The following is a 27,710-nucleotide window of genomic DNA, read 5'->3' on the forward strand; positions in this document are numbered from 1 at the left end:
TTCTGATCTGTACTGGACAGCAGCACTGGCTGTGAAGGTATTTTACTAGATTTTCACTTTTCAACTCTCAGCTCAGTACCTTTACTGCTGCTCTCCTACAGTACAAATAATGAATATGAGCTATAAAATATGTAAGCTGTGTACACCAGAGCCTTTCCTGAACTGGTGTGATCAGGAGTGAAATAACATTAAAACTTACCAAAGATCCCACCCACATCAAACAGCGTAGAAAGGTCCCCAGCTCTTTTGGCATCAAGATGCTCTGGTGAGAGAAGCAAAACATTTGTCTCATTTCTGGACTATAAAACATGGAAATCTCAGCAGTCCTGTAATGCCAGGGCAAAGGCATCTTACAGCAGAATTCTTCATTCAGATAATCCACAATAAGGTGATGTTGTGTAAAAGAAATAAGAACAAAAGTAGGTATTCAGCAATACAGACTTTTGAATGCAATTGCTCTCACTGGAAGAGACATTTTACCACTTTTATAATCACAGAATTACAAAATTGGGTTGGAAGGGATATTCAAAGGTCATCCAGTCCAAGCCCTCTGCCATGAGCAGGGACATCTTCAATGAGATCAGAGCTCCATCCAGCCTGAGCTGGAATGTTCCCAGGGATGGGCATCCACAGGTTCTATGGTAGCCTGTTGTAGCATTTCACCACCCTCACTGCAAAAGATTTCTTCTTTATATCTAGTCTAAATCTACCCCCTTTCAGTCTAAAATCATTACCCTTCTTCTATCACAACAGACCTTGCTAAAAAGTTGGTCCATCTTGCACTCTAAAAGTATAAAAAGATCAAAACTGCAGTACTGGACAGATAAAGAAACTCATTTACATTATTTTGTGTATGTTTTAATAGGACACTTCAGTCTTAAATATTGTTAGAAAGTAAAACTTTTTGATTTGTTTGCAAGAGCCAAAGAGACAGCATTTATGCCTGGAATTACTGAAGTACAGAGACTTCTGCTTGTTTTGAAAATGCCCTCTCATAGCACTGAATTCATTAACCTGCTTGGTGACTTACAACTCCCTTGCTACTGCAGCAGAAAAAAGCCTCTTTCAGAAGCAGTAATGTTTATTTTCTTATTTATTCCAAGCTCCTATTTGCAGAGACTGTGCAGCCATAATCCAGCACCCCTTTCCTGTAATACTCACCCACATTTGTGATGTAGAGGGGAAGCCAGAAGAGGAAAGTGTAGCTCACCAGCTTTGCAAACAGGAGACAAAGGGAGAACTCCACAACTCCCTGAGAGAACAATGAAAACAGGGAGTTAGTATCTTAGAGCTATTTGCTTTCACAGACCATTATGAAAATGGTTTCTAGCAAGCATTTAGGCTTTTCTTTTTCTCTCATGAATTCCCAAGAGGCATTTTTTCCCTGAGAGCACAAAGCTTGTACTTTGAGCAGACTGTGGTTATTTTACTTACATGTTTCCTTTCAATTGTACTGAACTGCCTGAAGAGAGAACACTAAAATGGAACTGAATAACCTGAGCAGAGAACACAGAAATGAAGGGGAAGGATTTTACACTGTTTGGGAACACCTGCATGACTTATTTCCCTTAAGTAAAGTTGTTCTACAGCATTATAGCAGGTTTGGAGTGTGTTCCAGAGAAACTGGCACTTTTTTGTGCTCTTTATCTCCTTCCTTCAGATGGGTTCAAGATTTTTCCCTTATTGTTCAGCTCTGTAAAAAGCCAGTAAACCAGTGTGACACAGTTCAGACCAGAATGTGGTAAGAGCACATCACAGACTGAGCAATGACCTGTTAAAGCTCTAACTTGCTCCATCCTCATTCCTGCTGAGCACATAAAAGTGTATTTACTGTACAGAGCTGCAGCTAAACTACCCCATCTTCATTCCCTTCACCATCTGATAACTTCTTGTTTGAAAGCAGATTTCCTAAATCCCTGGTATGGAGGGCTGCAGTTTCCCTGAGGAACAGCACACACACTCCACATGCAGCTGTGACCCTTCCCAACACCAGGCAGGACAAATCCCACAGGGTTTCAGAGATGCCAGGTGGCAGCAGCAGCAATTTGTCACCCACTACTTCCACTCTGCTACAGGAAAAACAGTAGAGGACCAGACTGAACATGAGGAGAAGATGCAGGAATACAGTGGTTGGGTGCAGGATTTTTTTTTTTACTCTACACATGGTCCAAATCAATCTGCAAATAATCCTAATTCTGCATCAGGCTTCAGTTCAAGAGGAAAATCAAAAACGACAGGTTCTGACCTTGAGGCAACTTCCTTTCCTTTACCAGCAGTCCAAATGTTTGGGCTACCTGAAACTTCTCAGACAAGAGATTTTAAGATTTAAGTTTTTTAAAACAATGCTGAGGAATGTAAAAAGGGAAGTTCTGACACACAGAAGTGCTTATGGACTCAGTTTGCTATTCCACCTTTAACAAGTACATGCCATTAGGTTCAGTCAACTTTCAGAACAGACTTTAGGACAGAATAAACAATTTCAGTCAGAAGGGACCTACAGCAAGCACCCTGTCCCACTGCTGGACCCCTTCAGGGCTGACACAAGGTGAAGCACACTGATAAAGTCATTATCCAAATGCCCCCTGAACATTGTCAGAGAGAGACCAGCAGCTCTCCCTCCACCTCCCCTCCTCAGGAAGCTGCAGGGACAGTGAGGTCCCTTCTCAGCCTCCTTTCCTCCTAATTAATCAAGCCCAAAGCCCCTGCATTTCAAGAGTGTGATATCAAGTTAATACCCACTACTGTCCTGTCACTGACATATTTTCTGAAAAATCCCTTTCTTCTCCTGGGAAGCTGGGAAGCTTCAGCTTCTCCATGTTTTGCTGCTTTGGAATGTGATTTGGAGAATTGTTTACCCAGCATGTGAATTGTTTTTAATTAATGGCCAATCACAGCCAGCTGTGTCGAGGCTGTGAGCAGTCACAGGTTTTTATGATTCATTCCTTTCTAGCTTTCTGATGTCTCCTTTCTCTTTCTTTAGTATAGCTTTAATATATCATTTTCTTTTAATATAATATATATCATAAGATAATAAATCAGCCTTCTGAAACATGGAGTCAAGATTCTCGTCTTTTCCCTCATCCTGGGGACTCTCACACACCACCACAGTGTCCCACCTAGGACTTCATGGAAACATGGATTCTGAGGCAAAACTTCATTGTGAAGAGGAGCAGCACAGGCACTCACAGGTATCCTGAGGGCCCCAAGGAAGCTGATGGCTGATGTCCCATGCCTTCCTTCCCCAGTGGCCACGCTGCTGTTCTCACTGTCACTGAGCAAATGCTGCATCTCTGCGTCCTGCAACGTCCCCCAGCAACAGGTAGAGAGAGAAGAGAACAAAAACAAAGTATGTATCAAGAAATCACACGGCTCCAAAATAATTTTTAGAAACAAGTACCTAATTTGGCATAGCTTTTAAAAATGACAGTTTGTAAAAAGTGACAGCCTTTAAAAATGTCTTGGTGTGGATAGCCAGAATATACAGAGAGAGTAGAGACTATATTCAGAATATCAGGTGGTATCTGTGTGCAAACACTCCATAACAGAATCAAGTTTCTGTTCTATTGAAAAACAATTTCAAGTTGCAAAACCCCCACATATTAAGAATACATTCCATGGAATAAAACAGTTTCCAATCTTCCCTCACCCCACCACATAAATGTGGTCTAATTAAAGCTGACAAGCTACTGAGTCCTACAACACTGTGTAAAAGAAATTTCTACAAGGATACATTTCTGGATAAAATCATGTATTATCTTCTTTCTGTACAAATACTAAGCCAGTTTTTCAGGCTCTGTAACATCATCTTACTGACTGATCTAAGTACAGGCCATCTTTCCATGAGTTATGGACAGTGAGTGCTTTCTGTTAAGCACTCATTTTTTTTCAAATCTGTAATCTGTTCCATTTGAGCATTGCAATCCCCAAAATATAAAAGCCTGGAGTTCACCAGCACTGCCCAAGTTGTGAATTCTGAGTTCTTTTCTAGTATTAGGAAGGATTTTATTTCAAGAATTCCACTGGCTGCTAAGAATACTTGTGGAGCAAGTTACCACTGCACAAGAACAAGCCACCCCAGTGTAGCCAGGAGAGTTTATGTTATTTTTACTCCTCTACCAGACTGAAGTGAACTCTCAGAATAGAACTGGAAATTTACATCTTACAGCTGTACACAGAAAAAAACCCCAAAAAATCAGGTATAAATAGACCTCAGTACTTCTTTTCCAACTTGGAAAAAGGATGGGATGCAGCTATCCTCACTGTCACCTGCTTGCTGAGAGGCTTTACCAAGCTGTGCATTTCTCCTATTTACGTATTCCACACACTGTCTTCCTTCTCCTAATTCTTCAGCATCTGAACAAAGCCTCAGTGAAGAATTAAGCCTTAAATATATATTTGACTGTAGGCTAGAAAGGATATAACAGCAGGCTGTTCCATTTCCAGTGCTTATTGCAAAGATGAAAACTTGGATTAATATTTGCTAAGCTGATGAGGAAAGAAAAAACCCATAAGTGCTGGAAAAATTCAATTCTGCTATTTTACATTCAGTGTTTCTAAATAAATTCAGTTTTTAAATAACATCATTTAGGAGAGGGCACCAGGGAACCATCTGGACACCTGAGCCCAGATACTCAGCATAGTTTTAGATGCCATGCAGCATCCAAATTTTAGATTTGATTGTTAGATGGGATGCAGGAAATACAGGAGTCCAGTGTCTGGGCTCAGGTGATAAAGCATTAACCAAAAGACAGAAAAAAACATCTAGAGACCTTTGACATAGCCCTGCAGACCTATGGCATGGCCCAGGAGTCACTCCATCATCATAAAAATATTTCTTTTCTGAATTATTGGAGCAACTTCAAAACTTGAACTATTTTAACAGCACCAATTCAAACCATAAGCTATTAAAATTTTTTAAAATATGAGAGAGAGAGGAGAAAAAGAAGGGAAAAAAGAAGGGTTTAAGCAGTGAAGCTCCCCAGTGGATTCTAGATGGTGTCTGAGTATCTCCTGCACAATCAGCACAACAAACCCAGCCAGGACTGTCTGAGGCAATGCTGCTCATTTCTCAGACAAGCAGCTCTCAATCTGTTTTAGAGGAATGGGTAAATATTGAAGCAGAGGTGACCAAAGTCTAAATAACTTATTTAAACTCATGCTGGAAACTTTTGTCAATGATTTGGGGGTTTTTATGCTGCACAGAGCTAAAGGATAAATAAACCCAGCAGTTTGTGCTTGGCAGAGATGACTTGTACAGCTTTGCCCACTTGTCTAGAGCATGATTAGGCATATGGCACACTCTTGATCTCTGGGGAAGGATTCATTATCCCCCAGTTTTGTGTCATTTTTAAGAGGCCAAGCTAACACAAGCAGCAAAGAAGGCACAGAGTTATTCAGGTCACGCAGCCAAAACCACATTCTGCTTTCAGTCACTGCAGATCCTGAGTATTTGCTTCCTTTTTACAGTAATTGCAGAGGTCAATGAAAACCCAGTAAAAGCTGCCATTCCAGTGTGCTTGGAGACCAAGGCATAAATGCAGAACATCTGCTGTTTGTAGAGGCTCAAAAGCTGCCTGTGAAAATCAGCTCCAAATAACCCCTGTGAAAAGGGGAAGATGTTCAGCTTGGCTCTGACAAGAACAACTCGTTCTTCTGTCACTGGCAGAAAATCAGGAAGCCCCAAAGAGCAACAAAGAAGGGGATTTAGTGATTTTATTATTTTTAAACCTCGTTGAGACTCTGTATTACAAGCATTCCCCAGCTGGCAGGGAAGAGGGAGAAGGGGGGATATTCCCAGGATTGCCAGCAGTTCCCCCAGTTCATTGTCTGTGCTGTCCCTCTGTCCTGCTCCCAAGGGACAGCAGTCAGTGGGACAGGGGTGCAGGTTCCTCACCCTTGGCTGGGCAGACCCTTCACAGGGTGGCAGCAGCAGAGTTAAAAAGGAAATCTGTTTGCTGATTTGCTGATTTCTGTGGGTTTTAGCTCTGTCATCATGATTTAGAATCACAGATTGGATGGGGCTGGAAAGGAATCAAAGATCATCCAATTCCAACCTCTTTCCACTATCCCAGGTTGCTCCAAGCCCCCTCCAGCCTGGCTCTGGACAGTTCCAGGGATGGAACAGTCACAGCTTCTCTGGGCCACTCGTTCCAGTGCTCCACCATCCTTTCTTCCATACATTTAAAAGAATTTCTTCTGTAAATTCCATCCTGTCTAAAGACACCTGCTGATATTTTTACATCTCCCCTTACCTTCCAGCTGGTTGTGAAATAACACAAATGGGTTTTGTGCTGGAGACTGTTGTTGGGCAGCTCAAACTAAAATAATAAACTCAGTACAGAGGGGGTTTAAGCTGTATTGAAGTGTTTCCTCAGCAAAAATTTCAAAACTTTTTCCTCAACACTGATTATTCCACCCTGTGAATGCTCATTATTATTCTATGGGCAAAGGATAAAGAGAACAGGAAGTTTCTATTTTCCTGGAAAAGTGTGAAAGAAGTTTAAAAAAAGTTATCCTCTCAGGATACAATGTGCCAAGTGTACTGAATACAGACACAAAATTTCAAATGGAAATTTTCAGTTCAAGTCCATCACAAGATAAAATGCTATTTTGCCCACAAAATGGGCAAGTCCAGAATTCATTTTCTAGTGAGAAATAGCAGCCCTTATGGTTATGAGTTTTAAGCAAGATTTTTGTGAATAATGGTGTATATTTAGAACTCCCCATTTCTACATATAATCTTGTTGGGTACAGACAGCTTTTGAAAGGAAAAGAGAGAGAAGTGAGACTGCAAGGACGGGACAAATATACATAATTTAAATATTTCAAGTGGGCTGCCTTTAAAGCATTTTGCAGTGCATTATTTTTGATGGAATTGTGTCAAGATCACAAAATAAAAAAGACCAATTGAGCAAGCAGTGCCATCTCAAACAGCTCAGTTTGCATTATTTATGGCAGCTAATGCTCATTTCCCTCCTCTGAAGCTACATTTGTGTCTGAAGATGGAAGCAGATTTCAGCATCATAAAAAGAGGAAGAATCTTTACAAACAGTAAATGTTTCATGTGAAACTTAAGAAGTCTTCTGTGCTATTTTACAGCAATATTTCCTATTTTACCTGAGGTTTGCCATTTTCCTTAGCATTTAAGGTTGGCATCTGGATTCTGCACCGAGAGGCACCGTTCAGGAAGGTTTTAGAACTCTGAAAAAAGAAAACAAAAACAAAACAAAAAAACCTATTTTTTTCATTTTCTCTGCTTTTTTTTTTTTTCCTTTTTTTTTTTTTTAGGATTGTATTATTATAAATCATCTCTCTGGAACAAGTTTTTGTGCATTGTAACAGAAACATAACCCCAACTGGAGCATCTTTCATTTGATGATTGTGTGTTTTGAGATTTTCAAGTGCTTACACAGACCTATGGCAATGGACATAAAATGCACTCACAAACTGAAGGCTTATTTCACACTGGTTTTATACAGAAGGAGGTGAATTCAGAGCACAGTCACGCCCCTCTCAACATCTTTAGCTGCTTTTTCCTCTACTGAACTTACTGACATTACAAACTCAGTTTTTGCTTTAAGCAGATGATTCCAGCAGCAACTACAGAAGTTGATTTGTTTCATAAAAACCTTGATTTTTCACTCTCTTAATCCCTTTAAAAGAAAAGTTCATCCATTTAGCTTATATTCTGTGAGATTAAATTCTTTTAGCCCATAAATTCTTGTGTTCTTGTGGGCAGGAGTATTGATGAGGAGTCTGATCACTCCAGCAAGTTCTAGAAGAAAAAAAATGACACAAAAATCTACATTATAGGCACCAGATGGACTTGCTTTCTATCCTCACTTATTAACAAGTACATTCCTGTGTTAGTTCACACCAAAATTCATTGGAATTCACTGCATTCACTGGAAAACACCATTCTGAGATCTTTAGTCGAAAAAGATTTACCAGGGACACTCAGATTTGTCTGCTGAATTAAATATACAGCTCTAAAGTAGTCTTGCAGTCAGGTATGGACAACCTATTGCTAAGTCCAAAAGAAGCACTGTGAATTGCTCAGGGATGAGATGCTGAAGGGTCTAACCAACACTGGATGCCACAGTGAAAAATAAAAAAATCAAGACAGAACAATAAAAAGCCCTACAAACTCTGCCCCAAATAAGCCCCTTCTCAAGCTCACAAATAAAAAAGGAATGCAAATCCTGACTGAACAATCCAGCTCAAAATCAATCACTGAGTTTTGTAAATAATTGTGTATATTTAGAACTTTCCATCTCCTGGGTAATTCTTCGCCCCCCCGCCAAAAAAAAATATCAAGAGTATGTGTTTCAGTATTTTTTACAAAAACTTCCCTTCATCAATCAAATCCTTCTAAGAAGAAAAAATACTTTTGAGGATAAACTGTGGCAATTCTGCAGCTCAGTACAGAGCTGAGGCACAAGCAGTTTTGGACATGCATTCTTTAAAATCAACCAACAACACTCGAGCCCCCAGGGTCTGGTGAAACAGATTTTTAAGTTTTATCTTACAGAAAATCTGGCTCTTGTCAAAAATGTGATTTACAAGAATCCACGAGGAAGAAAATCCATTACCTAGAGACAAGTCATCTACATTTTTAATCAGCAGCTCAGCAGAGGAAAAATGAATGACTTTTTCATTTGACTGTCAAAAAATAAGATTTACTAGAGTAAGGAGAAAATGTCTGGGGAAAGGGACTAGACTGAGAGGCTGCACATTTAATACTTAAACTTCTTCCTCCTTTCCAGGAGATAAAAATTGCAGCCTGGTAATTTTTAAATACACAAACACTTTGCAGCAGGAGTTTAAGGGAGGGAAGTTTTCTGGGAATGCAAAGTTGAGACAAAAGAAGTTCTTAGAGTACAAAGACAAGTTTGTATGAAAATGATGTAACTATGGGGGGGAAAAAGGCATAGGGAGAAAGTATGAGAAGCAATAAAACCAGTTCTAAATCACATTTCCCAAAGGAGAAAAAAAAAAAGTTAAATCTCCTCTTAAACTTTCATAAAGGAAGTGCAGCAATTCTGAATAACACCCATTGACTTCTCACTTGCATTTGTCATAGGTACAGCCCTCCAGAAAGTCAAGATTAAGCCTCCAATGCCAGCATTTAGAAGCACTTTATTGCCCTCAAGTATTTATCTGGAAACAAATTTCAGATGGGTAAATCAGAGCCAAGATGAATTCAGGCAAATGAAGCACAGCCCAGGAAACCAGAGAATAAAGAGAAAGAACCACACGCTCAAGGCTCTGTGCCTGACTCTCCATCTGTGGTTTTGGACAGCTCAATGAAATCTGATTACTCACCACTACAAACTCTGTGGAAATACTGGGCTCAGGACCATGCTGCAAACAAACATTAGATCAAATTCATCCAAGACTGGCATCACACAGAGAGGACTGTGATCTCTCAATCTTAATATAAACCCTTCCCTCGTGCTGAGCATTTATTTTAGTGCTGCTTAAATTTAACTGGCCTCATTCTTCCACAAGGAGATTTAGTTTTTAGTGCAGAGCTGCCTGCACCTACCCAGGACATCTGGCCAAAATTACCTGCCACAGCCTTAGGAGAAAAGCAAGTGTGTGTGTTTAATACCTCAAAAAAAAAAAAAAAAGATTCCTAACTATTTGCAAAAGCACATAAGGTTGTTCAGGTTGAACAGAATGACTGAAAAAAAAAAAGGACAGCAAGTATTTTACACCTGCTAAATTCCATCCCTTGTACAACACAGATCAAATATTTTTCCCTATTTTACTACATCAACCTCCCTTCAATTAACACTCACTTCTCTTTACAGTCAGAAACTGTCATCACCACATCTACATCTGGACATCTTGAACTCCTACCTAATTAAATTCCTTAATTTCTAAGGCCACCTGTCTGTGGTGAACAGAAGCTGTGAGCCCCTTCCACAAGGGTTTAGAATCCTTGCAGACCACTCAGGAGCGAAGTCTTTGGGCAGTTCCAATGACATAAAGCTCCACAGGACAAGGCAAATCTCAATCTGAGAAGGGTCCAAGGCAAGTGGGGAAGCCCTGTGGTAAACTCCTCCCAGATTTCCAGATGTGAAATGGAAATAGGGAAGGAAGAAGTGATGCCTTTTGCTCTGCAGAGTGAGGTTTCCCGGGAAACAGGAGGTCAAATTCATCCCAACAGTGAGAATGAGCCTGGGGCAGTGACCTTGCTGCTGCTCTAGTGAAAAGGAGTCAAATGCTCCTCCTTTTCTGCAAATGGGGGAAATTGCTCCTAAAATACTAAATTACTTGTTAGAAGTATAATGATAAGTAGATATTGCATGTCAGAATTTTCCACACCAGCTCACTGAGACATATGAGCAATATACTGTGAGGAGCTCTTTAGTTATGCTCTCTCCAGTTAAAGTGTATTTGAAACAAATTAATACTTATTTCCATAAAGCTTAACAGGATATTCTATAAAAACAATGCTCTGAACTATATAAAATCTAAGGAAAATGGGACTCTTAACAGCAGGCAATGAGAGTCACTTCAAATACTCTCACAATTTACAGAAATTACTTCTAAGAAATGAAAGAGGAAAAAAAGGAAAAATACAGAGCATAGTATGAGCCCACCTTGTCCCACAGGAATAAAATAAGGAGTTCCACAGACTATCAAAAGCAATCAGAAGCGTTATCAGAAGTGCTTCATATGAAGATTAAAAAAAAAAACTGGACAAGAGGAAAGAACACAGACTAGAAAAGGTGTCTTCAGTTCCTATTCAAAGCATTTAAAATGTGAAACTCCATTGATCTGAAAACATTGGGGGGTAAAAAAAGAGCAATCAACCCTGTACAATTTACCTGTGAGACTGGCAAAGAAAAGGCATAGATGAATCCACACGTACAGATAATTTCCATGTGGGATTCCCTTGGGACTTTCACCAACAGCCCTGATTGCCCTCAGACATGGGAAACCTCATGGCCTGCTCTGCCAATCCCCTCTACTATTCCAGAAAAATACCTGGAAATGTGGCAGAACTGATTGCCCAAGGGTTCCTCAGAGCCTGAAGCAAGAACTGCTCCAGATTTTGGCTGCAGTAGAGACAAACACAGAGCAGAGTCTCAGGGAACATGAAACAAAATCGACCTGTGAGCACAGTCCTGAACAAAACTGGGCCAGGAATGACATTTCTGTCATGAGAAGTTACACACAGTTGGTTTTCCTAATGCCCTTTTTGTTGCCTTTCCTTGCTTTTTACTTTTCTCCAATTCCATTTGGATTGCCTTCCTCTTCTTGCGTTCATGAGGCAGAAAAGGAATCATCTCACACAGTGGCTTGGGACTTCCTAGGGAAATCTTTCCACCTCTGATACAACATTCTAAAATACTTAATAAATAAATAATATTTATTACTTATTTATCTTAATACTAAATACTTAAACAAAACACCCTACAAAGATGCTCAGGAAGACTGAAGTAAATTAAGAAAACTCAAGAAAAAGAGAAAAAAAGAGATGGACAGTTTTCACTTGGTTTACTGTAAGATCAAGTGTTCCAAAACAAATTAATTCACCTCTTAAATTCATTTACTTTGAGAGAAACTCCTGGTTTATCAGTGAAGCACAGAAAACCAATCATTGCCTCAAGCACAGCATCAGTTACAACAGCCTGGCACAAAGGGCCACACACACAATCTGATTCACAGAACCACCTTAATAAATGTGTCTATTAGGAGGCAGAAATCAAAAAAGAAAATGCATTTACTTACACTGGATGGTGTGCAGGAGCAACTGACATCTTTAGGATCTGAAATAAAATACCACACAGAGCTAACAGTGAAAACAAGCCTAAGAAATCTCCTGAAACACTTTTAAATAGTGTAACTTACTGACAATAAACTGACAGTAGAGGTAAAAAGTGCTACTCTGGCAGTCCAGCTAGTTACAGAATTCTTGTTATATCTGCCAAAATTCACCTCCTGAGACAGGACAGTTACAGTAAAACAAACATTCACATGTCTGCATAGGGACAGGATGGGGCATTCCTCTTTCATTTCTAATCTGAAGTGTCAAAAGCTGCTCCCTCAGCTGCCTCCAGTAACTCATGGCACAGAGGATGATGATGGTGGGGGCTCAATGGCAGCACAGAACATTCACTGCAGCCAGGTGGGACCTTCAGCCAAGGGACACTGAAGGCATTTACCAACACAGGGGGCTGGTGACAGGACAGGGGCTGAACTCTCAAGCGTCACTCTGTCAGAGGAGCTGGGGAGGGGTCTGGGGCACAAACCAGATGAGGAGCAGCTGAGGGGGCTCACCTGGAGAAAAGGGGGCTCAGGGGGTGTTTTATTGCTGTATTTATTATTGTCTGTAATTCCCTGCCAGCAGGGGACAGCCAGGGGGGTCGGGCTCTGCTGTCAGGGAACAGGGACAGGAGCAGAGGGAACGGCCTCAGGCTGGGCCAGGGCAGGCTCAGCTTGGACAGCAGCAGGAATATATTCAATTAAAGGGTTGTTAAATACTGGCAGGGGCTGCCCAGGCAGGTTTGGAGTCCCCATCCCTGGAGGTGCTCTGGGCTGGGGTCAGGGTGGGCATCAGTCAAAGTTGGACTGGATGACCTTGGAGAGCTTTTCCAACCTCAGTGATTGTGACTGGATAAACTCTTTGAAGGACCACCAGGTGCCTTCTTCCCCACCAAGTGCCCTGGGAAGGAGCTCTCTGAGCAGGGGCACAGCTGAGCCCTCCACGCTGTGTCCCAGTGGAGCACTCACGTTCAATGAGGAACAGGAAACAAAGAACCCCCATGAGAGCCACGATGAGCCCAGGCACCACAAAGGAGAGACCCCAGCACGTGGACACCCAGTAAGCAGCAATCAAGGATCCCAGGATATTCCCCACTGAAGTGTGGGAATTCCAGACTCCCATGATCAGACCTCTCCTGCATTAGAAAAAAGCAAACAAAACACACAAGCATTTATTACAAGCATTAATCTCTTGAGAAAAGTGTAACAAAATGGCTGTGCAGCTGAGGTGTCAGTGAAATATAGATTATGACTCTTTAACTGATCATTTATTCATGCTACTCCCATGATCAAACCTCTCCTGCATTAAAGAAAGAAAAAAACAAAACAAACAAAAACACATGTCATGCAGAAGAAAACAAACTGTAGAGGATATGGGGAGCAAATTCAGTATTTTCTGATCCCATTCTGGACTTGCTGGGCTCTGGCAGAAGGTGACACCTGCACCAGCTTGGATAAGCACACATCAGGTTCCTGTCTGCTGGAAATCCCAGATTAGAGCTGCTGCACATCAGCTCCATCTGAGCTAAGGCAAAGCACCAAAATCCCACTGAAGTCATGAAAACAGGTTTTTTTTTTTCCCTTTTAAGTCATGGGAAAACTGCCTTGCCCTCAGCAGAATTTTACCTGGAGCAGCCTAACTTAAACAGAATCTTTTCCATGGCCTGAAGACAAAATTTAAGAGTTCTGCTCATGCTTCATGGAATTAGAGCAGAATGAAAACAAGGACCAGGTCACTGACATTTAAACCAGAGCCCTACTCACCAGCCCACTGTGTGGCATCCTAAAAGTAAAGGATGCTGCTTTTGCACAAAGCAAAGCCTGAATAAATGTATTTATTTTGCACAGACTCCCCAGTCTTGTTCAATATTATATGACAGTTACCATTCTCTGCATTTCCTAATGGAAAATTAGTTTGAGGCTACATCTTTTTAACTATCTTTTTAACTATCCTGTGGTTTATATAAAAATGAAATACTGAATTTCAGTACATCCTTCTCTGGAACTGATTAACAACAATGCTCTACACAGACAAAGGATGGTACCACAGTAGCATCATTATATGCTACATGCATCAACCATTATCAAAGCCAGTGGGTTTGGCATGCAACTCTTGCAAAATTTATGGAAAATTACTCTATGGTGTGACAAAATAAACATCATGAGTGATCACAGTGCAGGATTAATATTAAAAAAAAAAACAAAACAAACCAAGCAGATGATTTAAAGAAGGTGATAAAAGAAAGATTAAATCAGTTGCCATATGTATTTTGTCTTCTAAATTAAATTTCCAAGTTTATGTAAGTGTGTTAGAAAAAAAATACATTACACAAAGGTATTTTTTACAGTTATGCCCTGACAACTGTTTTGCAACACAGAGGAAAACACAGGAAATTTCACATTAAAATGGCATAATAACAGCCTTTACTAAGAGTAGTTTTAGACTGTTTATATTTACAAGAATTATTCTAATACAATTCTGAAATAATTCATCTGAAGAAGAGCTACCACAAAACACTGTTTTGACATGAGGGAGACAGTTTCAAACCCATATATAAATTAAATAGCATAACAAAGGAGGCTCCTCTCAAAATTCTAACCGCTTTGTTTCTTTAAAAAAAACAACCAAAAAAAAAAAACCACCAAAAAAAAGCCCACAGAAGCCTAAGAAAGATATTTAAATAGATATTATAATAGCACAGGCAGAATGCATTGATCTGTACTTGCAAAGCTGTAGATTTTGTATCATTTACCTTCCTTTTCCAAACCAGTTGCCAATACATGTAACGACGCTTGGCCAGCCAGTGGTTTGCACCAACCCATTGGCTATCTGAAAGTACATAAAAAATAATAAATAAACATTTCCTGCCATAAACCAGGTTCCTACACAATTCCTGCCAAGTTCTGCATTGGGAAAAGGAAGTCTACACAAATGCATTGCATTTAGAAATTTAGTGGGTGGTTTTGAAAGCATTTCTTCCCCCCCACAAGAAGAAACAAGTTACGAAGTTTTGCAGAGATTCTTCCCTCTACCTCCATACCTATAATTAGTTTATGATTTAAATCACAGAATACTGTAATTCAGTCACATATTTACCAAAAATCACACTGCTCTGAGCTGAAAAGAGAAGTGAATTCCCCACAGTCAAGCAGCAGCATATCACTTATCTCAACTTGAGCATATGGCAAAGCATGTTTGCAATCAAATAAAGCAGAAAAAAAGACAACTTTAGGGGAGACTGGATAACTTTGAAATGCTTAACAGACATCTGTAAATAAACTGAGAGGAGGAATTTAATTAAATATATTCAGGGTGAAGTAAGAATTATTTTAGTCTCTATATTGCACAGAACATTAAAAGCATCACAAAAAGCTCCCTGTCTACAATTGCACCATAACACAAACATCACAATACAAAACCTCACATGTACAATGAGCATTTGAACATGCAACCAAAACCAAGCTCACTCTACCCAACAAAAGCCAATGGGGCTGGTGGTGTGAGACCTCCCTGGAGTTACAGGGCTCACTGAGCACATCCCACAGAGCAGAGACAGTCAGCTCAACCCTAAAGGTGGCATTTCCTGTCCTGGAAAACCCCTGATGCCAGCAGGCTGGGGTTATTAGTTAATCACAGATTAATTGGTGGCAAGGTTACAGAAGTGCTGTGCCAGGTTAGTATCTCCCCATGCCACCTTGCTCACTGCCATGCAGATGTGCTAGAGGTGAGAGTGTTACTGCAACAACACAGAAAGCAGCAATGCAAGGTGCAGACCTGTCCAAAATGGCCCCAGTACCAGCCCTAGCCTGGTCCTGACCTAAATTCCATCTTGGTCAATAGTAAAAATTCTTGACACCTGATCAGAGCTCTGAAGAATCTCCCACAGTGAACCTGGTTACATAAGCTGCCTGTTCCCAGCCACACCAGTGTGGGAGACTGCTCATCATTAGCAGTGTAAATGGAATTTTCCTGCAGAGAAAGCCAGGATGTGTCACTCAGGTCTTGGCAGACTGACAGAAGTAAACACGCTTGTTTCAAAACTCACCCGCATTTAAGCTTGCAAAGATCTGATTGCTGATTTGACACAGAGTGAAACACATTAAATTGCTTTCAACTAAATAAAAAAACCCACCATTTTTCAAAAATAAAGCCTGGGGGTACCCACTCTATCACTTCTGCCTGTCATCAACAAGACATTCCAGCATTTACATCCTCCCACCCAACCATCACTGTGTGCAAGTGAAAAACCTCAATATTACCCTGAACAGCACCATGGGAGGAACTCTGAGTGTCTAAATTCACACTGTGCCTACCTGGGCCATGATGTAAAACCAGAGATTATGCACATTATAGAAATAACCCAATCCAAACATTGCAGTGAAGAGTCCACTGGCCAGCATCCCCCCTGTCAGGTAGTAGCGGATGGGCAGCCGCTCTCCGATGAGTCCACTTGGAATTGGGGAGGAAATAGAGAGAAAAGTCATCATTAAAAATGAGATCACACTCCAAAAGCCTTCACAAATGAAGGATATTTTGTGGTGTTTAAAATTCTGGTTGAGGAGAAGCTCTACTGGTAACTGCTGCTTGCCTTCATAGCAGCAAAAGAACAATTTTTAGCACTTGACGGGGGGAAAAAAGCCCCAACAAAAGTTCATTAATTGCTAAATTCTGACATCTGCACAAGCATCTTTCAGGGAGATACTCATGTGGAGCATATTCAGAGTCATTTACTTACAGAGTCATTTCCCAATTATGTGTCTCCAGCCATTGAAAGTGAGACTTGTCTCCCTTGCTAACAATTCAAGTCATGAAGTTCTGGCTTTAGTCAACAAAAAGAAGCATCTCCAAATAGCAGCTAAGACTGCACACTTTAGGATGGGTTTGGTATCATTTTAGGAGGTGTCTGCTCCCATTCTTTGACCAAAGAAAGCCAGGACAATCATTTTAACCCAATCAGTGCAACCTGGAGACTGACTGGAGATTGACTGACTGATTGATTTACATTCTAGATGAGAAAAAGGCTGGACTTCAACCTGGAAAATATTCAGTCAAGATTGGTGCAGCTAAAAAGCTTCCAGTGTATCAGAGATTGATACCACTGGGGCTCAGAATCATGCTGGCTTTTTTTCCTTCAGCAATCAATTTCTCATTCTCCATCAGAATCTCTGCAGTAGGAAAGCACAATATCACAGAAGTCAAATAACCTAATAAATAAACAGTAAAGAGAGTGGGGTTTTACCTTAAATACATCCCAACTGCATATGCACACAAAAATGAGTAATCCAGAGCTCCCAGTAGCTGTTTGTAGTTGCTCTTATCTAAGAATAATTTTCAAAACAAATTGTCACTTTAAAGGTACTAATTACTTCCTAACCATTTTTACATATAACAAGAAAAATGTCAGTGAATGTGCACTGACATTCAATCTCCAATAGGCACATTTAGACTTCAGCAAACATTTTACCAATGCTGTATTTAACAAAAAAATACACTTCTACCTCTAACATATCAGGAAAATATTGGCAAGCCCATGCTAAACTCTACCTTATTTAAAACACCATTTTGGAATAGGAGAAACATCAGTTATTAGCAAGGTGCCCTTTTCTTTAAAGGCCTTAGGCAAAAGAAAATCCAAAATCCAATTTAACAGACTTGATTAAAAGTGGTAAGATGAGTTGCATGAGGTCCTAACAGTCAAAATGTCTAAAAAAAAAATAAAAAATCCATCATCATAGAGGCTTTTAAACAATCAGCTTAATATTTTTCAAAATATTAAGTTATTTAAATATTGAAAATATTAAGTTATTTTTGAAAAAAGAAACAAGCCTTTTGTATTTCATTTTCCAGCTATTCACAAAGCACAGAGAAGTTCTGCTTAAAAAAAACCCCAGAGTTCTGCCCTGTAGAGCAAACAACCACAATCACACCTAAATGGGAACTGCAGACAGCACAGAGGGAGCAAAGGGGCTCCACCCTGATGGAAACACCAAGTCAACTCTCAAGGGAGCTGAGCTCATACCCAGGCAGTTTGTGCATTCATTTGCAATAAATTGCCACCATTTCAATTGGCTTTGAGCACAAAGTCACAGATATTAAAGCAAATTCCTTCCTCCAGTGTTTTTCTGGCAAAACTCCCAGCTTTGCCAGAAAACCACCTGAAAGAACAAGTCTAGAGTGCCAGTCCAAAGGGGCAGCTTGGCAATAATGTCCATGGAAAAAAGAGGACATTTGGGCTGAGAAGTCTCCATTTAAAAAAGTCAATCAGTATTTCAGACAAAAAAAACTCAATTCCCCCTTGGTCAAGGGACAAGAAACACTGCCCAGGCTTAAGTGCATCCCACCTGGGGGATTGAATTTTTCCAGTAGACTCTGCAGCAGGGGTTAATACACTGGATTTTGTCCCCAGAAACCCCAGAGCTCAGATCTTTAATTATCTTTGAAGAGAGCAGGACTTTTTTTTTAATTGCTAATTAAAGACTAATTAGAATGTATGGCTACACAGACTGGGGTGAACTGGCACATTGACAGAGTGGACTAATCTGTTTCACTGAGGGTTCTGAGAGCAATAAAAGTGTCAAGGAATGATTCAAAGTCTCATTTAAAGCCAAATACGATTAAATTAAAAATTTAATCGTCCAGTAGACAAATATTTTTTTTCTATTCAAGTCAAAGGCCAGGTTCATAAACTATCCAGTAAGTTGTCAAGTCTCTCCTGCAATGAAGTCTCCCCTTTTTCATTAAAATGGAGAGAAATGTATTCCTTCAGGCAGATAAGGACACTGCAAAGTTCCAATTTAGATAAGAACCAAGTAATTTCACTTAAAAGATTGCTTGAATTAAACAAGCAGAAAATAATTATGATTGATTTAATTCTTCATCCTTTTTTCCTAAGCAGACATGCTAAAGACAAAACCCATTTTCTGACTGAAAACTGATCTACTGAAACCATCTCTTAGATTTAACAAGTAAAATAACATCACTTAAGTGGCTTTAGGTAGCAAAAAATCACAAGGAAAGTTCACTTTCTGTGGAGAATCAGTGAGCACATGGAAAACAAAACACCCCTTCCATACAAATCCCTCACATGTGAAGAAATAGCTAAATATGATTATATAATAATTAATAATCTAATTATGAATATCAGCTCATTATTAGGAAAGAAAGACACAAAACCAAAAAAGCCAAGCCTTACCAAATGGCTCCCATCCACACTGAGAGGCATTAAATGGCTTTTTGACAGGCTGGATCTGGGCTGCATATTCTTTGTAGGAGTCAAGTTCAACTTGACTTGCACAATGCTTATGCAGCTCTCCCTGAAACAGAAAGGACCTTTGAAAATGGAAAATTCACTTGCAAACTGGGGACTGATAACTTTCCTACAGCAAGAAATTTAACAATTCTAGATTTATATGCACCTGTGTGTCAAATCTACCAAAATCAAAAAATTGTTGGCCCTTATTAATTGCTTGGTATATTGCTGGGGGAAGCCACCAATACAAGGTTAGAAAAAATATTCTCCAGTAAACTGGTGTTTCTGACAGTGAAAATCTCTGAAATTCTGCAGTAACATCAAGTATTTTGCCCACTGTTACTCCTCAGTGTTATGCAATGCAGTACTAGGGAATTTGGTTTGTGTCTGGCAAGTTAGAAACACTGAAGATTAAAATAACAAACCCAGAATTAGAGAATTTGTGTCATCAGCTTCACTGGGAACAGCCACAAGGGCACAGAAAATGATGACCATGATGCTCAACATAACTGGGAGCACTTGTAAATGCCAGTGGAATGTTCAACTCATCAGTCATGAGCAACTTTTCTCCACCATAAGAATGCAAACCTCTCCAATATCTCTAATTGGATTCATTCACATGAATTGAGTGCAGGCACAGCTGCTTCCAGCCCAAAACCCAGACTTACATGCAATATTCTAGGTGAGGTCTCACTAAAGTTTATCAAGCAAATATCACTGTGTGCCAGCTTTATCAGTCTCTCATCTTGAAGGCATTTCAAGTTAAAGGTTAACCCTGCCCTTCACAACAGGAAATACTGAAAAAAACAACATCCTTGTCTGACAGGAGCAAGAGGATGTTTGAACAAGGACAACACCTCTTACCTTCACTATACTGATAGGTTTCCTTGAGAGATGGAAGCTGGCATACAGCAGGAAGGTGAGAGAGAAAATGAAAGCTCTATACCTATGATAAAAAATAAAGAAAAATTGAAAATTATTTTATTTAGATTTTCTTTTAGCACCAAGTCACACAGAACCATTACAAAAGTCACTGATAATATTGGAATAGTGGAAGAAAACTCTTTTGAGTTCTCCAGCAGCCTGAAGAAGCACCCTCCCAGTTATGCTGCTTCTCATCTGCTCTGATGTGGCCTTGGGAGGAACATGGGGACAGGCAGGACAATGTGGCAGTGCCCTGAGCCCACAGAGCTGACCTGCCTGGGGTGCAACCCTCCTTTGGGAGCTGTTAAATATCAGCTCAAAATTATTAAACATCAGCTCAACACACTGAGAGTCAGATTCCACACCTCCCTGTCTCCATGATGGCATTGCTAGGACATAAGTGATGGCTCTCTTAATTGTCAGTTTGGAAATTCCTTCTGTTCTTACTGCTTCTAGGATTTAATTTTGCCCTCCTCTAATAGAAATCAGTAATTTCCAGAGATGGACAATGGGACTGACACTGGAGCACATGAACAGAACTGAGCAGCTTTGGGACTGGGAAGGAGTTCTCCTTTGTGCCTCACTGGGATCCTTGGGTCTTTCTCTACAGTTCAGCTGAATTAAAAGGGCATCTTAATTTCACTGTCACTGCAAGCATTACACAAAGATAATAATCTGATCTATTCTATTCCCTATCTATAGTTTCAGTTGTTTAAGGAAAGCATTTTGTGGATTTGTGCTTTTAAAAATACCCAAAATGTGTCTCCTGGCTCCTTCTAGCCTTGATCTTAAAATTAACATCTGTAAATGTAAGTACATATATACACACAAATATCTGATTATCACACTGCCTACCACAGTCCCTGATTTTTAATTAACCCTTTTCAATAATTTTTTGCCTTATGAACTTTTACATAGCCAGGGTCTTGTTTGATAATTCTGGCATATTCACAGGGAAAAGAGTCATCCCACAAGCAGAGTTATTAACCCTCATGACTGAAAACATCCTGACAAGGGATAAAACTGCAATTACTTTGTTCCTGCTGCTCAACTAGTGAAAATGTCATAAAATGGCTCAGGTGGAAAGAGCTTTTTCTTTCACTTGTTATTTTTTTTTTGTTATTCACACACAATTGACTCAGTATTCTATCTCAGGAACCACATGAACTGATGACATAAAACTTCCAGGACTAGTTTTCCTAATGCAAGGAGGATTTGATTTTTGTTTGGTTTTGCTGGGGGGGCCTTGGTAGTTTCTACTTTTTTAAATATTGCAGTAGCAAGAACTAAAAACTGTAATTGCACAAGTCTGTATCACACCTCAAATTATTGGGGAGAAAAGACACTTCTGGCTAAGAAAAGAATGCTAATCTTGAGCACTCCTCCCACCTAGGATCTTGAAAATGCAATTTATTCTTTCAAACACATACCTTGCACAGAAAAGGACAAAAGGCTTTACTCTTTAGCACACTTGACCAGTAAGGGTTTGTCTGGGTTTCCCAGCAAAGTGTCTCACTTTTTATAGGTCAGCAATATTTATTTATTAAACAACTGCCTGTACTGTTCTTCCTAGATGTATTAAACAACGAGAAAGCAAAAATTCTGAGCAAGGCAGCAGACACAAGCTCACACTGTGCACAGCAAGGATCACCACCATCACTTCCAGACTTACCACTGATCTCGTGAGAATGAAGTGATGAAACGGATCCCAGGAGGAAGCTGAGCCATCTACACCACAGCTGCTACCAGATTTCAGGTGACACAATTATGGATGTGTGTTATTTGTTCTTCTGGAAGTGTGACAAAGATCCCCCAAAGCCTGTGGAATCCACAAATGTGGAATGTCTGCTGCTGGGCTGATCTCCTTGCAGGTTTGTTTTTCTTTTTTCCTTCTACCTTCAGTCACGACGTGGCAAATTCTTCACTCTGCCTTTGTCTACTGCTGATCTGCAAATAAGAGAAGCTGGTAAGTAAACAGTCTGGTTGAGTTATTGGGATATTTTCTAATCATAATATTGAATCAGCAATTATCCATTTCAGAGGTAAGTAATTCACTAAACTTCACATTAAAAACGCAGTGGAGAATTTTAAGCCTATATAAATTTCAGCCTTCTCTGATTTTTTAATTTATAATTTATTTTGAGAGCTTGGCATGGTACAAAGCAGGGGATACACAAAGGAAAGATGCACTCAGAACTTGATCCAAAGCCAGCTTATATCAGAACACTCAGCTTTTGTCCCAGAATGGCTATGAACAGGCAACTCCTCAGCTCACAAAGACCTGTTTGAGCACATCAGGAACATTTATGAGCTTGCAATTTGTCAAGAACGGCTGTAGTGTTTCCAGCCTGGAATGAGAGACTCCTCCAGCTTGAGAGTGGGTTTTGCTAAACAATGCTACCAGCAAGGCTTGAGGAGCACTCCCTCTTCCATTTCCCTGACCCAGTATCAGCACTGCACAAAGCTCCACATCATCAGAAAGCCTTGGAAAAGGAAAAACCGGGATTTTTCACCACTTGAGCTCCCTACAGCAGCAAAAGGCAGGACCATGTGTGGCCCCAGTACACAGAGAACAGTGAGACTGCAGTGGTTTGGTTTGAACTCTCATAAAGTTCCTGCTGTTTGTTCCAACATGGGCTGAAGCCCCTTGACAATAAAAACTCCCAGATTTTATTCCAGGTGCTGCAACAGGAACTGGCTGCAGTTCAGCTGCAGAGTCAGGTGGACAAAGGAGCTGTAGGCAAAAGGTGTGACCGCAACTCACGCACGCAAATCCAGCAGGATCCAGGGACACTCCAGGACCCCACAGCACCCCTGGCAGCCCCCCAGGACCCCAAAACCCCTTTGACAGCCCTCCTGGTCCCCACAACCCCCTGGCAGCCCCCCAGGACCCCACAAGCCCTCTTTAATGCCAGCCCAAGCCACTGCCATGCTCCTGATGGGAAGCTGGTAGGATTCAGGGTGAGCTCTCCTGGTAAACAACAGGAGGTGAGTGAAAGCATGAAAGCACTACTGCCAAACCCACAGCTGGTGTTCACCTGGGAATTTTAGGGGCTGCCACAGGGCAGGTGAAGGTGTGAGGCTCTCTCCTCTCATCTTCACTGCCCCATCTCACTACAGAAATCAAAGCTGCTTGTCCTCAGCCAGGTAAGTGACAACAAACAGGATCTGCCATGTCCAAGTGGGCAACTTGAAAGCTTCAGCACCTACCCAGGCTTTCTCCCCAGGAATAGAGGAACACTACCCCCTCTTTACATAACTGAGTATCCCACCAAAAGATCGAGGGTCTGCTCCTTGATGCTAACACATTCTTGTCATACCTCTATTTTTTCTACAGTGTCCTGGTTCAGCTTGCCACCTTCCTATCCTAAAAGTGAATTGACTTGCTAATCTTGTTTGGCATGTTCCACCCCCTCCCTGGCCCTGAATCAGATTGTGCAATTAATCAAACCCATAATCATTCCTGCCCAACACGAGTTTCCTATCTCCTCTCTGAGGTTGCTGAGGTTAAAGTGCAACCCTACCCCTTCCTCCCCTCTCCCAACTCCAGCTAAAGATCCCTGCCTCCCTCCTTGTGTCAGACCTCGTAGTCCTACAGCCCTGGCTCAGGTGCCTGATCCACCAGAAATCCTGCCCTGAAATGCAGCTGATCCAACAGAGAATATTAACTCATTCCATAGCCATAAAACTGTCACACAGAATAAATCCAAGGCAGCAGGGGCATAAATACAAGGATTAAAAAGTGGGATTGCCCCTTACAGCCACAGCTGGCTAGTTAGGTCAGATTTCAAAATTCCAATTTCAAAACAACTATTTCTCATCAGTAGGCTGTGTTTGGTTGAAATGAAACACAGATAGCTGCAAGTGGGAGAAAAAAGGTAAGGAGAGAAAGAGTTGGCACAAGTAGATGACAGCAGGAGTGAAGTTTTCCCCCAGCAGTAACAGATTCACTTCAGGGTGATCCCAAACCCCATTTCTCCTCTCTCACAGTCCTCTCCAAACACCAAAGTTTTTTCACCAACCACACCAATTGAGCTGACAGAAATACCTAGTGGGAAAAAGACTCGAGAAGCCAGCAAAGAACAAACACCTGAGGTCAAATACTTCCTTAAACAGTTCTCTAAAAATATAATAGGACAGGGCAATCATCATTATAGCAAAGCAATTGTTCAGCAGGTTACTATTTAACAGCTCTAGTGCAAGCAGGAAAAGACTTCACACATCTTACAGAAGGTTTCAGTGCTCAGTGGTCACGCCAGGCTGCACAGACTGTACTCACACCACCTCCCAGCAGTGTATCCTCAGGATAAATCCCATCACAAGGATCCCAGTAACTCCCAGCAAAGATGACTGGACTATCAGCAGCACAGTGAGAACTGCAGCCTAATTCTATTTGACAGGAGTTGATTTCATTTTATGTACTGCAGGCAGGAACACCTGAGTTCTTATTTACATCTCAATAACTTGTTTCTGTCTCCACATATTTCTAAGTTCCTCTGACATTCATGTGCATTTTAATAAACATAAAAAATATCCTCCAGATGATGCCTTAAGTTTTTAACTATTTTCCAGATTCTGTACTGCATTAGTGTAGAACTCTGAACTTCATATAAAGTATGAGCAAGTGTTTTGAGACAAAAAAATCCTTTTCCAGCCCAAGAACCACTGCAGCTTCAGGTCCAAAAAGTATAAACAGCTAATTAAGGAGAGCAATCGGGGAGGATTGGACTTCATAACCTGAAGCTGTAATTGACAATTAACCCCAATATGGAAATGGACCAAAACTTACAGAAGTGTGAAAAGTTGTGAGCATCCTGGGTGTAGCCCCAGCCAGGCTCTTGTACTGCCCAAGGTGTATCCTTTGAAGGCCTTTTTAATAAATCCCTACTTTATTCCTTTAACACTGTCTAGCCTCTGCTCTCAAGGCATCACACATAAGCAAAGAAATTTGTGGCAATAAAACTTGTGATAGCAGGCTGTAAATTTCACCTTTTATTGGAGATTAAGCAGATTTTAAAAACCAAGCTATGTTTCAGAAATCACACTAATAAGCTACAACACACAACCAGTAGTTCAACAATACAATTTTATACATTTCAGTTTTACTGATGCAGCCAAGGACAACGTCCCATTCAAATGGGAAAATCAACTCAAACTTGTTTTACATTCTTTCATTTTCACCAACTATTTCTGCCGACAGCGAAACCAACCCTCCACTTCCTCCTTGCTGCACCACAACGCACAAAGCCATATTCCCGTATTTACTTTGAAACCATATTTACCTTCCAAACTTGCTATTGCTCCTTCGCTGCAGTGGCTGAAGCATTCCTCCCTCCCTATTTCAGGAAAGCAGCCAGCGGGGAGCGGCTTTTTCCAAACCCTGCAAACACGGCACAGGCGGGCTCAGCTGTGCTGGGCAGGCAGGGGGAAGGTCCTGAGATGAATTCTGTCAATGTCTGTGCAGACCCCGGGTTACCAAACCCTCCCCGGGGTGACCTTAAGGGCTCACAACGCCTTCGCACACACGCGGATCAAATGTAAATTGCGCTTAATACCCGGCAGCTCTGCACCTGAGCCAGGACCTGCCAAATCCATCACTCCGGCGCCTTAAATAGCCGCGTTCCTTCTATTTAATACAGGGGAGAATAGGTTCACGATGCTTAGGGACCCGCAGAGCGATCAGGGCGGCTCCGGCTATCCCAAAGGTCAAGGGCAGCGGAGCCGGGCAGGCGAAGGGACAGGCACCGCCTTCCCCCGGGACCCACGGGCAGGGCAGGGCCGGGCTCTGTCCCGGTCCCACCGCAGCCCCGCGGCACCGACCTGCGGTGCCACCCCCGAAACCGAGCAGCGCCTCCCCGTCCAGCAGGATAGGGGCTCCGGGGAAAATAAACAGGGGAGAAAAGGGGAGAAAAGGGGAGAAAAGGAGACAAAAGGCGGCGGAGCGCCGGCAGAGTGACAGAGCGCCCGAGCCCGCGGCCGCCACTCCTCAGCTCAGCCCAGCCCGGCCCGGCCGCCGCTCCCGAGCGGCCCCGCGGCCCAGGAGCCGCCCCCGCTCCGCCCCCGCTGCGGGCTCGGCAGGTGCGCGGCCGCCCGCACAGCCTACCCCGGGCTGCTGCTCCCGGCACCGCCGCTGCCTCCTCCTCCCTTCTTCCTTCTCCTCCGGCTGCCAGCCTGCCGAGCCGAGCGGGCCGGGCGCGGCTGCGGATCGCCGCCCGCCGCCGGAGCTGCGCGGCGGGACCCGGCGGCCTCGGCCCCTCCCGCCGCGGAGGAGGAGCCTGCGGAGCGAAGCCTTGGCTGTGGGAAGAGCCGTGCCCGCAGGTCAGGGAGGTGATCCTGCCCCTCTCTTTAGACCAGGTGGGGCTCCTCTGGGGTGCTGAGTCCAGGTCTGGGCTCTGAAAGACAAGAGAGACGTGGAGCTCCTGCAGCGGGTCTAGCGGAGGCTATGAAGATGAAGGGACGGGAGCATCTCTGTGGTGAGGAAAGGCTGTGGGAGCTGGGGATGTTCAGCCAAGAAGATGAAGGGATTGGAGCATCTCTGTGGTGAGGAAAGGCTGTGGGAGCTGGGGATGTTCAGCCAAGATGAAGGGACTGGAGCATCTCTGTGTTGAGGAAAGGCTGTGGAAACTGGGGATGTTCAACCTCGATGATGAAGGGATTGGAGCATCTCTGTGACGAAAAAAAGGTTGTGGGAGCTGGGGATGTTCAACCAAGAAGATGAAGGGACTGGAGCATCTCTTTGGTGAGAAAAGGCTGTGGGAGCTGGGGCTGTTCAGCCTCTAAGGAGATAACTCTAAGGCACCTCATTAATGTGTACAAATATCTAAAGAAGTGTGTCAAGAGGATGGAACTTGGCTCTTTTGATGCTGAGCAACAGGACAAGAGGAATGGGCAGGAACTGATGCCCAGGAAGTTCCACCTGAACAGTGACTGAGCACTGGGACAGATTGTCCAGAGAGGGTGTGGATGAATAGCAGGATATCTGAATATCTATCTTCTTCCTGGAGATACTCCAGAACCATCTGGACACAATCCTGTGCCATGTCCACCAGGCAGGTTGGACCTGTGGCTCACTGTGGTCCCTTCCAGCCTGACCATTCTGTGATTGTGAACTGCTGCCCCTGGCCTCTGGCAGGGCCCCAGCTCACCCCTGTCCTGCCAGAGAGAGAAAAGAGGCTCCCTTGTACCTGCTGTCGCCATCTCTCACCCCAGCAGCCTCTTCCACTCCAGGTGCTCCAGAGTGGTGGCTGGAGCCCTCTGCACTGCCCAGCATTGCCAGTGAGATCCCCAGGCAGGCAGCCCCCAGCCTGGGCAGTGTGCACAGATGTCTCAGGGTGTTTCGCTGCTCAGAGTGACCCCAAGATATGTTAGAAAGTCTCTTTTCCCAGCCCAGTGCTCGAAGAAGGAGTCAGGGCTCTTCAGTTCTCAGTCTCAAGGTTGTTTATGGTTCCTTAGCTATAAAATTCTTTCTCCTGCCCTGCCGAGGTCCATTCAGCAAGACAGTCCAGGCACTCTGCCTGCCCCCGGGGCAGTGTTATCTTTTTATACTAAAAACTATGTGTACAGTATTTACAATTACTTTCCAATACCTATCACCTATGTTAGACAGTGAGCTTCTACTTTAAACTAATCCAAAAGTGCCAACATCACAGCAGAAGATGGAGGCCAAGAAGAAGAAGGAGAAAGGCTGGACATGCCCAGATCCCTCCATCTTGCCCTCTGAATCCCCCATTCTAAAAAAGCCCAAAATCTACTTTTTCA

The 27,710-nt window shown here is 42.2% G+C and overlaps 1 protein-coding gene across 2 annotated transcripts in view; it reads right to left on the reverse strand.

Annotated features, from left to right (window-relative positions):
• SLC37A1 (solute carrier family 37 member 1) overlaps positions 1–26,163 on the reverse strand; it is a 36,221-nt gene extending 10,058 nt beyond the window's left edge. The window contains exons 1-14 of one of the 2 annotated variants that reach the window (XM_066545538.1): positions 26,056–26,163; positions 25,235–25,332; positions 21,625–21,899; positions 19,893–19,974; positions 18,972–19,092; positions 17,019–17,097; positions 16,093–16,228; positions 14,532–14,608; positions 12,748–12,914; positions 11,746–11,783; positions 7,117–7,200; positions 3,187–3,297; positions 1,162–1,252; positions 200–262 (exon numbers count right to left, since the gene is read on the reverse strand). In XM_066545538.1, coding sequence (XP_066401635.1) covers positions 200–262; positions 1,162–1,252; positions 3,187–3,297; positions 7,117–7,200; positions 11,746–11,783; positions 12,748–12,914; positions 14,532–14,608; positions 16,093–16,228; positions 17,019–17,097; positions 18,972–19,092; positions 19,893–19,974; positions 21,625–21,680 — 1,105 coding nt within the window. In that variant the 5' untranslated portion in view covers positions 21,681–21,899; positions 25,235–25,332; positions 26,056–26,163. The remainder of the gene's footprint in view (positions 1–199; positions 263–1,161; positions 1,253–3,186; positions 3,298–7,116; positions 7,201–11,745; positions 11,784–12,747; positions 12,915–14,531; positions 14,609–16,092; positions 16,229–17,018; positions 17,098–18,971; positions 19,093–19,892; positions 19,975–21,624; positions 21,900–25,234; positions 25,333–26,055) is intronic. The other variant, XM_066545537.1, reaches the window with a different exon arrangement.
• Between the last annotated feature and the right edge of the window lie 1,547 nt (positions 26,164–27,710).

This window comes from Molothrus aeneus, chromosome 2 (genome assembly GCF_037042795.1).
Source record: "Molothrus aeneus isolate 106 chromosome 2, BPBGC_Maene_1.0, whole genome shotgun sequence".
Classification (NCBI taxonomy): domain Eukaryota; kingdom Metazoa; phylum Chordata; class Aves; order Passeriformes; family Icteridae; genus Molothrus; species Molothrus aeneus.